This window comes from Mchenga conophoros, linkage group LG16 (genome assembly GCF_057382185.1).
Source record: "Mchenga conophoros isolate Kocher_MC1m ecotype Shallow Benthic linkage group LG16, M_conophoros_male_GT1.1, whole genome shotgun sequence".
In the NCBI taxonomy this organism is placed as follows: domain Eukaryota; kingdom Metazoa; phylum Chordata; class Actinopteri; order Cichliformes; family Cichlidae; genus Mchenga; species Mchenga conophoros.
Window position 1 is genome coordinate 33910244 of NC_140541.1, and position 13548 is coordinate 33923791.

Consider the following 13548-nt stretch of genomic DNA (forward strand, 5'->3'; position numbering starts at 1 on the left):
AAGTTTTTTTTTTAAAAAAACCCTGAAGACCCATTATTATTATTGCATGCAACAGTTGCGTGCAAATGCATGGGAAGCAAGAAAAAAAGAGGGAGAGGATACAAAATGCTCAACGCATCATGGAAAATTCCCCAACAACTTGAACTAAGGGATTGTTCGGGGTCACGTGATCAAGCTTAACTACCATCTTTGTTAAAAAGGAAAGTTTGTAGAGAGTAAAAAGTAAAGATGCTGCCTGTTTGAAACTCGAGGAACCACAGCATTCACACTGAAGGTGAAGTGCTTAGTTGTGATGATATGGCACCATGAGGTGCTCAAGATATGATGGGCCTGATCATTTAGGACTTTCTTTGTACGAGAAAGGATTTTAAATTCAACCTAACAGAGCGGCAGATCAGCGCTGCTAGGAGAGGTACAGCCTGGTCAGGTCACCAGTCTATTACAAGGCTAACACAGTAGGAAGAAGACAACCATTTTTCTCACACATATTGCCACAGCATGCATGTCTTTGGACTGTGAGAGGAAGCCAGAGTACTCACCAAGAGCCCATGCAGGTGCAGGGAGAATACGTGAACTCCACACAGAAAGGCCTGGTGGTGAATCCAAATCCAAGATAATCATGCCTTGATGTTATAAACACTGTACCAACGTGTTCCCTAGTCTTTAGTGTACCTTACCTCTCTCACCATGATAACTGGATTTCTCCAGTCCCGTATGACCCTGAATAAGCGGTAAGTGGAAGCTAATTGCCAAAAGCCTTGTTTCTTGTATTTAGCAGAAAGCTAACTTCCTCTTGTTTTGGCCTTATTGAATCCACTTCATGCAATACCAGAGTGTTCAGGAACTCTGGTATTGTGTGAAGGTAGTGGATAAAGTGTAATTCCCCTTTAAGATACAGCTTCATTATCTGTTCCTCTATTCGTGCCCCTGCATAACCACATCTGTGCAGATTCAGCACTGTTACTGGCTTCCCTGCCCTGCTGAGCTGAAACATAATAATTGGCTTTTTTGTCCATATTGAGAGTTAATGTTTCTACTTCCTGCTAACATGGGAGCACCTTATCATTTCAGCACAGATAAAACAACAATTATTTTGTTAACATTCAACAAGTACAGCTTCTGGGAGTCTTAGTAACAGACCCACCATCAACATATCAAGGGAAGTTTGTTGAATGCTAACAAAAGAAATAGTAGCCTGAAAGTAGGGCGGATCTTGGACTCTCTGTGCCAATACACACATACAGTACGTGTGCTTTTGCACATACACATGCACTCACACACTCAAAAACACCAAGCAAGCAGAGATTCTCACCCCCACTCTCAATCCTTCTGCAAAACTACCCTCCTTAGCTCATTGTGCCAGATCTATTAAAGCCCAAACAAAAGACACTTGTTTTGATTCGTGTTTTTGCAAAAGACCAGCCTCGAACTACCATCAGATGTGGCGAAGGATCCGAGGATCCACGGACGACACTGAGCCAAGCTGTCAAACATTTATGACAAACTCTCTTCCAAAACAAGGCATAAATAAAAAAAATAGATAAAATATGTCACAAAAACTGAACAAAGCTGTGAGGCTGTAGCTAAAGGAGCAGGAGTGTGATTAAATACAGCATTGGACTGGTGTTCAGCTACAGTAACTGGCACATGGGCACAAGTATAAGGTTACGTGGCCAAAGCCAGTCAGGAGTGGTCTCATATGATACACTTTTGGCCTGGACTTCAAAGAAGTCTCTTTTTACACCCAAGTCTTGAATCATTTTGATGGCAAATCACTGGTGACTGTTCTTGGGGACATTTCCCAGTGTTTGCAATTTCTACTTGATGTCACATGTACTTCAAAAATAAAAACTTAACAGATGTTCAAGGAAGCCCAATCATTCAGTGCAACTTTTATTAGCAAACGAATATTTCATTTATTGAGCAAATCATATATATGCAAATTATTTAGGCTTTTAAATCCTGTATACATTTGTTGCACATCTGCAAGCCACTTTTCAACCCACCTGCTCTTCCTTTTCTGCTGTGTCTATCTTAACCAGCCTGATATCCATTGTCACTGCCGCTCTGTTTTGTGCCAGGCTCTTGCTGGTGCTCTCGCCGCCTCTGGCTTTCCATGTATGCACATGAAAAAGCAGGGAGGTGTGAACTGCCAGGCCTCAGAATGGAGCCATGCCACCAAGGATAAATTACTCCAGATGGTGTCACGAACCAGGCTCAAAGGGAAAGACAAAATATGGAGAACGCATATCACTTGTATGAAAAGTAAAATAAGTAATTAAGTAATCTGTTATGTCTGAATGGCTGCAGATGGCCAGGGTAAGTAAATAAAGAAGTAAATCAAAGTCAAATGTAAGTCAAAGGGAGAAAAGAGTGATTGACTGCTGAGGAACATAAAGTATATACCTGCAGATGAGCAATCTGCAAAAAACACCCATCCTGCTTGTTGAGTGTAAAATTACATTTAGCTGGAGCTGACATGAAGTTTAAGAGCCTGAGTGCCACAAATCAAAGGACCATCTTCTAAGTGGCAGCTGCTTGGAGGTTTTTGCCAATGCCACTTTTTGGCTAGAAACCTTCAATTTGACTAGAAGAAAGAAGTAAATGTGGCTGATGTAGACACAAATATTACATTTGGAACTAAAATATCAAAATATATCACAACAGAGTTGTTTTTGATCAAGCCACTAAAAGTACCTGCTGTGAATACTTGATAAATCTTATTCGATATTATCAAAGTAGTGTCTAAATTCTGTCGCTCCACAATTAGCTTCAGCACAGCTTTGATGCTCAAAATTTGTCCCTTGGCTTCCAAAGGGATCAACTCATATTCATTCTAATCAGGAGCAAATAAAAAAAAAAAAATACAGATTGAGATTCAATCCCAGTAAACACTTGATAAGTTTATTGCTCGGGAGTTTCACTTCTTATTAAGTACAAACTGAATTTTAGTAAATTATTGTCCCCAGTAGAGTCAAAAAGTATGATGGATTATGTTTTAGGCAGGCCTACCTCATGAGTGACTAGTTGCTACTCTATGACAGTGCAGTTGGTCAACTTTTTTACACTTTCGGTAAAACAAGACAAGGTGAGTATAAAGCAAACAAAAACTTAAAGGAACACAGAGTATAGTGTCAAATTAATTAAATAGTTAGTAGCAGAGGAGGTTGGTATTCGGTTTTAACTGCGTTGGTGTTAATGAAATGAACAGCAGGTACACTAGAGGGGCAACAATGAAACAACCTCAAAACAAGAACAGTTTGGCAGGTGGAGGGCACTGACATTTTCCAGCCCATCTTTTCTGACTGTTTTTTCACTAGCTCTGTATTTGACCAGGGTCAGTGTCCAACTCCCCTAGGATGGCACATCAATACATACCTTTGTCAGGTTTGCTATGTCTCTCAGCACAGTCTCAAGAGCATAGAGGAGATGCCTTGAGACAAGCAGATACTCTTGGATAGGACTCCAGAAGCTCCTTAACCCATCAGCAGGACCAGTATCTACTCAGGAACAGCAAGAGCCACAAAATTAGATCCTTCAGGTCACTTGTGTAAATATCCCTGACCAAACAATCAGAGAAAGATTTCATGAGGGTAGCTTTAGGGCCCAAACATCCTCTAGTGTGCCCTGTGCTCATGTCCACTGCACCATGGAGCCAGTTTGGATTTTGCCTCCCTGTGCTTTTCACAGATGAGAGTAGGTTCACCCTGAGCACATGTGACAGACGTGAAAGGGTCTGGAGAAGCTCTGGAGAAGGTTATGCTGCCTGTAACATCGTAAGGCATGGCGATGGGAGGCATATCCATGGAGAGACACACAGACCTCTATAGGCGTGGCAGCAACGCCCTGACTGTCATTAGGCATGAGTGAAATTTCATCAGAATGGGCTAGCCTTCCACTTTGATTTTCAGGGTGTCTTTGAATTCAATCCTCTTTATGTTGCCCATTTAAATTTTTCATCAAACATTGTGGCATCCTTTCATTCCTAATACACTAACCAGTACCAAATTGGCACAGCTATCCTGACTTAAAAAGATATCTACTGACATGGCAAAAAGATTTCCACTTACACAAAAGCTATTCATTCATGTAGTTAAAGTGTCAAATTAAACGTAGATAACAACTTCACTATCCTGCAACTTTTTTGATTCACGCACTGCTATTTTTACAGTGACAGTGCAACAGAGACTGAAATACGGTGATTACATGAAATCAATGAGAGCACTTGCCTTAAGGGCCAAAAACTGTCTGCAAACATTCTTCCTCTCAGCGTGTATGAGTGAGACAGCACTGTACAGTAAGTTACAAATCATGTAATAAGTATTATCCTTACATTTACACTGGTTTCCGCTCTTAAAGTCATGATGTGCAGCAGTACAAAAGTGTGTGTGCATGGGGTTTTGTGTGTGTAGGTGTTTGTGTGTATGTGTGTGTATGAATGGGCTGGTTTATTCATAGACACCTTTACCACTTAGTATCACATTTGTCAATGTCAGCCTAATCCCTCCTCATGTCAACACTTAATTAGTAACCCTGGCAACACACACACACACACACACACACACACACACACACACACACACACACACAAGCATGTCAGTCCACAGTATCGATAGGAATGGCCACACAGCGGTTTCCAGGGTTATTATCGTAAGTGTTGACAGGCAAACTGCTGAAAAACAACAACAGCTCTCTGCAGTTTATTATACGGATGGGTGTGGATTCCAAGAAAAACATGGATGATGTCAGATTTTACAGTCAAAGTTAAATTAACACAACATTTTCACTGCAAAATCTTAAAAAAAAAAAAAAAAAAAAAATGACAACCAAAAACTGCAAACAAGTCTGTTCCAGTCATGGGCAGAGCATTTTATTTCATTTTGCACATCAACATGAAATTTTGCAAAAGGTAATCAGAGAAAGCATTACTTGAAATAAAAACTTAATTATCTTAATTAAAACAGTGTTCACCAAGTATTACTGCTAAAAAATGTATGAGTATAGATAGTGCACACATCATCTTCAGCGATTCAAAGATTCTCCACTCAGCTAAAGAATAAGTGGGGGTTTGTCCCCATTTTGCCATTAGAATAACATTTAATCTGTGTCATTTATTATATTTATATAAATTAATAATAATTTATTGATTTATACAACAGTAGCAGTGTAGATTAATAAACATAAATGTAAAGTTATCCAAAATGCTACACTGTGAGTCTAAATGCACCAGCACATTAGGATGTCATTGCTGCTCATTGCGAGCTACAACTGTGCGATATGGAAGGAATAAATTTGAGTGGGACATCGAGTCTGATGCTTGTAGACCAGTGGTGTCAAGATAAGGCCTGAGGGCCAGAAATGGCCCAGCAAAGACACCAATTCTTAACACTTAAGATCAAAGTGGGCTGTATGTGGCACGATATTTAAAATGAGGTTTATATCCCTGTTGTGGGGTGTCCACCATGACGCCGTTGTGGAAACAGCTACTAGAAGCATCTTACAAACAAGCTTTTGCTATCACAATTCAGCTGCATTTTCTGCTCCATCAGAAGCACAAACATTTTGTTTTGCACGTTTAGTTTTTCATTTATTCTCCTTGATCGCTGGTAAGTTTAGAATTTTAATGCTCCATTCCTATTGGTTGATTCTTAGACAGTATTTATAATGGTAGACTCTCATCTTCAATTTCTAAAATTGCCAGCTTTGGGCTTCGATCACTGAGCAGTGTAAGACTTCTGATATGGAGGCACAACCAATATAATATTTAGTCTCTTAAAAAAGACTAACTGCACTTACTGAGATCCTACATGAGACATTTAAATGCAGATAAAATCCTTAGTAGGTTTAGGCTGAAAGTCTATATAATTAACAGATTAATGCTGATTTCATCAGACTAGGTGTAATGTCAAAGAGCTTTCTTAAAATGAAAAAAAAAAAAGCAGAAAATGAGCTGACTCTGCAGTTCCCCTTAGCATTGCAAACCATTTTAGCCCCTTTTAGATGGTTATTTTGCTTTTCTTGTCTCTGAATGGCCTCTTTACTTGTAGCCCTAAAAGTTATGCGTTTGCCTTATATTCCTTAAAAAGCTTTACTTTCGGACAGCTTTACATTAGCTGAAAATCACCAGAATGATGGACTGACAGAGCTGATAACAAGCTATCATTTAAAGACCTCAGCATGTTATTTTCAGAAGTTATAATGACACTGAGGATGAATATTAAAAGAAATCCAGATTTTTTCTGTGTGTATTAGATGGACACTTATCATGATCTAACTTGGTGACGACCCTAAGCCTAACACACATCAGAATGTATTTATGTCCCCCTGCCTCGAACTGTTGTTGCTTATGCATGTTTTTTGACTAGAATGAGCACTGTAGTTTGAGTGGATTATAATATATATCATACTGCTGAAAAATGTCCATTTACCAGCAAAAATACTGTAGTTCACTCTGCATTTATGCTCTTTTACTGAAGCCACTTTCCTAAAAAAGTATTATATCATACGAGTATGAGCTTAGTCATCACCTGTTGATGAATAATCCTCATAAATTTGGAATTGTGAAGAAAACCCAGCCCCATTTTGATGGTGCGCTAGTGAGATGCTTCTGCAGTGGGCATTGCTCTGTGCACCTCCTGAAACTGGTTACAGTTGGGATCCCCTCTGACTTTAGGTGTCTCTGATATCTGGACTCCTGTTAAGGGGTCAACACACCAGCATTCTCCCCGCTGGCCGTGGGTGGACATGTTGCACTGGAAGGAGAGAAGAAAAACACAAACTAGGCAAGATGGAAAACACTGGGAAAAAGAGGCGGGAGGGTAAGGAAACACAGTGAAAGCAGGGGATGCATTAATGAAGCATGGCGTAGGGTGGCTTGAGATTTGTGTTCATGTGTGTGTGTGCGAGGATCTTCTGGCGGCGGGGGGTCATTGGATGAGAGTGAGGACTGTGATTCGGGTGGGACAACACTCACCCAATAACAGCCTGTCCTCAGGTTATGCCCCCTACACACAACCCATCCACAGCCACACATGTGATCGCAAACACTCCCACACATACACGCACAAACGGAGGCATGCCAGCAGACTAGCTCCCCTGCAGAGCCCACCCTTCCCCCCCAACCCCCTGAAATGAGGTCGTAATTGAAGTGGACACAGTTTACGCCCCGCGTGCGGGGCGGCCGGGTAGGGGACGGCGAAAAGAATGAAGAGCTGGGGGGAAGAAAAGACTTTCCATTTTCTTCCTTCGATGAGAAAGAACAAAAAAGTGACAGTTACAGTAATTACCGCGCGACAAGGAGGGACAACTCCAAAAGGGAGCCGAGTGTTGAGGAGGTACAGTGTTCCTCCCTGGGAACCGTGGACTCTAGTCCAAAACAATGCTGTTGTTTGTGACCGGTGATGAAAATTGGCTGAGTGGTTGAGAGCCCTGCTTTAGGAAACGGTGGCGCCTATTCAAATCTTCTTTTCTGCTCTACTATCCTCGTAAGAAAACACTGGATATGTGACCTTGTTTGTCCTCCCCTGTCTGATGTCTATGGATGGGCATAATACAAATTCAAGCCCCCAGTCGGAAGCACAGTTCGTTCCTCGGCTTAACAAAAGTCTTCCCATGAAGTACGCCAAACAGTTTTATTGCCTTGTAACCTTGAGCTCAGAAGCTTGTTGCCTCATTCATGATGACAACATCTCCCCATGCATTTGTGCGTTTGTGTGTGTGTTTAAGAGCAGAACGCTAAGGAAGAGGCGGGTGTGAGAGTTTATTAAGAAAAAAGACAGGGGGAGGAGGCAGGTGGCAGGAGTGAGAAGGAAGTTATACTTTTGCCAGGGTGATTTTGCCAGGCTGATACAAAGGAATTGTGTGAGTGTGACTCAGACAATGAGAGAAAAGAGAGGGGAAACCCCACAAAGTAATACGTGGGTGAAAGAGGAAAAACCAAAAAGAAAGTCTGAGGAACTGAAATGAAAATGTGAAAAGCGAAGGAGGAAACATAAATGCACTCAAAACTTTAATGCGTTACACATGTATAGGCACAAGAATCTCCACCGATACCGAAAGCCACAGAAGCTCTTTCCCATCATCAAAGTCAGCGGTCATTACTTACATAACCACCAGCAAAGTTTAAAACCTGTTGACATCTGCAACCACTTGAGTTTATTATGGTCTTGTGTTACAGATCACCACGAAACAGTAAGTCACCAGCAAATCCCACAGAGCATAAAACCGCCATGTATCTGCTCACTATGGGCTGAATCACCAAAACATGCCACAGCAATAGCAGGAACCGTAGGAGTGATGTCACAGCAGGTGTGCTGCTTTTTGACAGCAGATGGAAAACACCTGCTGTGACAGCACTGACTGGGGTGTGGCCGTTATTGTGAAACTCGTGAGTTTCCTGATGCGTGATTCAGTGTTCGTATTATTCAGCAAAGATGACAAACGAGTTTACAGTACATGTGAGTAGATCTGAATAATGGAATTAGTCCAACGACGAGAACGTTTTTTGTTGTTTTTTTTGAGTAGTTCAAATGAAGGATGAGGCGTGAAATTCAGTGGAACAATGTGAAACACTGCTTAGACACCAGTGTTTTCATTTGGTTTGGTGGTTTGTAATTTTCTATGATTTTCAGTTTTACTTAACAATAACTGTAAAAGATTTTATTGCCATTCTGAAACTGAAATGTGGCCACAACTGTATAACCTGTGTCTTCCGTGTCCTTTGGCTTTTTGTATAAGCAGAGTGCGGCTCTGAGCACTGTAAATGGTGCTCAGCAGTGGAAGATTTGATAAACAAAAGGGTAACTGGTCAAGAAATGATGTCTCTCAAACTGAACTTTTAGACTACCATGGGCAAAGAATGGAAAACGAGGCACGTGGCATTGTAAAGCGCTTTGGGTGCCTTGAAACGCGCTATATAAAATCCAATCCATTATTATTATTATTATTATTATTATTATTACTTGGACAACAAAGGTGACCTGTTTGGGCTTGCTACTTTCTGTTTCCACCTTCAAACTGGTTACGGATTTACATGAGATTGTTACTCTAAAAATAGATAGATACATTTAGTGACTCACCTGACATTTGTATACACCCCATAAACAGAATCACATCAAAATAAGCCATAAGCACACAATACTCAGTCACTTGCACTCTCCTTGAATTTTAGAGATCATTTTGGGCATACCAGTATGTGTTGCACATGTTCAGAGTTTTGATGGTTTGATGAATGAAAGATAGTTTGGATCTGGTTTTCTGAACAACGGGGGCAGCAATTTAGATTTCCCCTTGATGGATGAAAGTTTCCTCAAAACTATATTCTTTGTTGTGCCTTTCTGCTCAGGCATTCAGTTCAAAAATCCTATTCCAGGATACCTGTACTCAAAATTAAATGAAAATGCTACCACATTAGGCTGTGTCCATGCAGGAATTAATTCAAGGTGAACAGAGATCATAAAAACTAATGACATATGGCACCTTCAACTTGGCAAGATAACTGCTTGGTACCCTAGATAAACTTTTTTAAACTTTTCTCAACTTCCAGTTCGGTGATTGAAGCAAGTACCAATGAGTGTGTAAGGTAATGCTGATTGACACATTACCCAGCAGTAGATACATAACAGTATAACCTTCTATCATCTCTTTTGAGTCTGATTTCCAGTGAGAGGATGAACATAAATATGCAATAGATCACATTTAGGTAAGATGACTGATGGACTCATCACACAACAACCCCCAACCAGGAGTCTAAGACATGGCTTTAAGATGTGTATCATAAAACTCGCATTATTAAACATCTTTGCTTCTGCTTGTGATCAAAAAGGTTCTCAATTCTAGTAACTTAACTAATATCCTTTTGGAGATTTTGTTGCCTGGCTCTCTTGCTAGTTGGGGCAGATCGATCTTAAAGTAGAAAGCTACTCAAGTCACAGCTTACAGCAGTTTGGCTACACTGACCACATCAAGGCTGGACAATATGTGGAATAAGAAACTCACTGGAGAGGCAGTCAATTATACTGTTGTGAAGATATCAGTGGAATCCACACTGACAGTCTGACCCTGAGAGACTAAATAATAGCAGCCCATCATCCTGCTGGTTGCACTCATGACCTGATGCATCATGTTCATGCTTGGATTCTCGGTCTTAGCTGAAGACAGCTGACATGACCAATAATTATCCTTTAAAAGAAAGTAATATCAGTTTGACGCACGGGTGGCTGAGGTCCACAGACACAGAAAGTTCTACCGGAATTTAACTTGAAGAGAAGATCATCTAAAGCCATTTTTTTTAATTTACTTGACCAAATTTGGAGATATTTTTTGTTTGCTTCTCAGGTTTTCCAGCATTGTTTGGCAGGCTTTTTGCAACAAGGGCTATTTCTTTCTTCCTTTTATGTCTACCCTCTCGTCAATGGGAAGTCTCAATTCTTTCTTTATTATGCTTCAAATTATATCCTGTAAGAATCTAAAACATAAAATAACAAAAACGTGAAAAGTCTTACCATACATATATCATGGATGGGTCTCTTGTGAATTTATCTGACCCAAATGTTCTCTTTTGTAAAATAATGTGACGTAGGACAGGTGATATGCCAGCAGCTCACCTGCTTGAGGTTATACAGTCCATGTTTGTCACAGTTTGGAAACTTGAGCTGATACAGGTTCTCCAGTGGGCCTCTGTTATCCTCTGAAGTCATTTTAGCAATCTCCTCTAAGACCCTGTCCAACTCCTGCTGACAGGCACTCTACATGATGAGGGAGAAAAACAACAGTGAGTAATTAACATGTACAAATACACCTGTAGTCACTTTTAGGCGAGGCAAAAAAGAGAGGTAGGTTAAATTTGACTTGTGCTGGAGGCCGAGCAAAATGTTCTCCAACAAAAAAAAAAGAACAGTGAAATAAAATACATCTGTGCATCTTGTAAAAATGTCACAAATATACACATTTATAGTTAACATTTTTATGAGCCACAGTTAGACAAGCAGCAGTTCAGCCAATATTATTGATGTGAGTCTGCTGGAGCGGAACGTAACTGACTGGGCTGCTTAACTCAACTGGTGGCCACGACCATGACCACACAGACACACACAAACCTGTGCTTTCATGCACGCACAAAATTCTTAGCACACTTTTCCTGTACTTACTCTTCTTGTTCTGCACATTTACAGTGTATTCAAGTGTGCACTGTAATGCAGACACACACACCGAGTGCCAGTCTACCCGTGGGATCAAAGGGGTCTGTTCTTATGATTAGTTGGCTGAGGATGAGAGAAGGGAGCGGGAGGAGGCACAGTCTGCCACGAACTTTATCAGACATCTGAACATATAGATGAAAAGCCCTCTCCCCCTCTCTCTGTGTTAGACTCCTTTTCTTTTTCCTAATAAAGACATACATAAACCAACATGTCAAAGACAACTTTTAGTTTCAGAGCAGAGTCCCTGCTCCTACATATTGGGATGTTAGTGGCCAGATTAAGATGGTCCCTGGACTGATTCTGGGCTGTATTTTGCCCATGTGTGTTCTTGAAAGACTCGTGTTGAGATTGATGTCTCAAGATTGGACAAGCAGTCCTTAAGTTGTAATTTAGACACCCCTTTTACAGAAGTGGTTTGGTGTAATAGTCTTTATCTTTTTATTTTTATTTACTGCAGCCTGTCACCACGACTGACCTGATGATGTGCCTGGAGTTTCTCTTCCAGTTTGGGAGTTCAGCTCCTAATACTTCTATTACCACTTAGGACTTTAACCTCCACATCTGCTCCAGTTGTTCCTGGCACTTCTTTATTTTCTTGTGCTCCTTCTTCCTGATGTTGCTGTCCACTGAGATTGCCACATCTATTAAAATTGTGGTCTTCATTGTCAACCACCACTATGTCTGATTGGTTGGCCAGCAACTTGTCTGTCTGGAACTCGAAGTCCCACTGCACTGTTGTTCTCAACATCCTGTGGTGGTATCTCTGATTGGGAGTTACGGACTTCTAATCTGTATATGGTACAGATGTGCCAGTACACTATCTTAGCCACATCTTCTGTCTGTCTATGATACATCCCATGCAGGGCCTTGGTCTTCCATAATAGTGTTCTAATCCTCTTCAATCCCGCCTGTTAACCCCAAGTAGGTGGATCAGTAAATTCATGTCTCACTCACTTATGACTGACAGCTGATGGTTTCACCACTCCTGAATCTACAGTATATCTGTGTTCACTCTTTGTTATGAGCTGGTTTAGGGGGAGGCCTATGCAGAACCGCGTCACCTTGGTAAATCCTGCACTTGATGGTAACTTGTGAAATTCCCTGGAATGGGTCTATAGTGTTCTCTTCCACAGCCCCATGTACTTCCTGATGAATGTTATCAGTGCACTGTTAGCCTCGTAGCGGCCGCCGGTCTGACTGTCAGGTGAACTGAACTTCAGGTAAGAAGTTATGACCTGCAGTCTATCTGGGTCAGATATAAACCAAGTTTAGGTGGAGTTTATTTTCATTATGCTGAGTTTTTCGTACTGCGTACTAGCTAGCATGACGGGGTTTCTATACAGCGGGGTGGGTGCTATGATGTTACTGATGTTGAACTTTATTTTGTTCATAAGGTTAATTAGTAGAGTTGCCAACCGTCCCGTAAAAAACGGAATCGTTCCGTATTCAGACAAAATATTACGCGTTTAGTATTGAGGTGAAAAGGAACACAGTTTGTCCCAGACTTCAGCTACAATGAAAAAGACACAAAGCTGGAGTTATTCTGTCTTTTGCTGTCAGCTGCCTCTTCTTCTCTCATTCTCTCCCTCTCCCGTTTCTACTTCAATCATGAAACTGATCAGCTGGTTACTGTGCAGGGGGGGCAAGGTAGGGCCTTAACAGGGAGAGGGGCGCACAAAGAAATACTTTTCTTTCTTATTCTCATTTAAAATGTCTAGCTTTTAAAAAATAATTATTTGAGCCTTACAACAAACGATTGATAGATTAACGCATATATACCATCAAGACAGTGTACATCACTGTCACAACAGTGTTTGTTTTCATTCAAAGGCTTTATGATTTTTCCTATAATGGTGGGCCCAGAGTCAAAATGCCCAGGCCGATTTTTTGTCACAGTCCAGCCCTGTATGCAGCTCATGTGCAGTCTGGTGTTACCTACATCTTCCTATTCAGAAGGCAGAATTTCTGAGTTCTGAGTACAGTCAAAGCACCACGACTGCAGTTTTTGTGTTGGATGTAAAAAGCGCACATGACGCTGTGACGTAGGCTAGAATCATGGCGGCAGTCAACGACGGTTCCCAGTGCGCTGTAGCCGCTGAATCACTATCTTCAGCAGTAGCTTTCTTTTACAGATGTTAGAGCACTGAGGTACCAGAGTGGATCTTTGGTCTTGGGCTCTTCTATAATTCCCACTTGTTGCATATAACCTCTCTCATTAGGTCAACAGTCAACAAAATAACAGCTGGATAGTCTGGTAGCAACATTGGATCAGTGGTTTGATTCCAGGTCAGCCTAGGCACCCAATGCTACTTGAGCCTATGTTGGAATATGAGTGAGCTGGCTTAATGAG

The 13548-nt window shown here is 41.1% G+C and overlaps 1 protein-coding gene across 1 annotated transcript in view; it reads right to left on the reverse strand.

Annotated features, from left to right (window-relative positions):
- Positions 1 to 4854: 4854 nt before the first annotated feature.
- The window catches only part of LOC146557193 (insulin-like growth factor-binding protein 2-B), a 29089-nt gene continuing 20395 nt past the window's right edge, over positions 4855 to 13548 (reverse strand). The window contains exons 3-4 of the mRNA XM_085249195.1: positions 10605 to 10745; positions 4855 to 6752 (exon numbers count right to left, since the gene is read on the reverse strand). Of these exons, the coding sequence (XP_085105321.1) occupies positions 6594 to 6752; positions 10605 to 10745 (300 nt within the window). The 3' untranslated portion in view covers positions 4855 to 6593. The remainder of the gene's footprint in view (positions 6753 to 10604; positions 10746 to 13548) is intronic.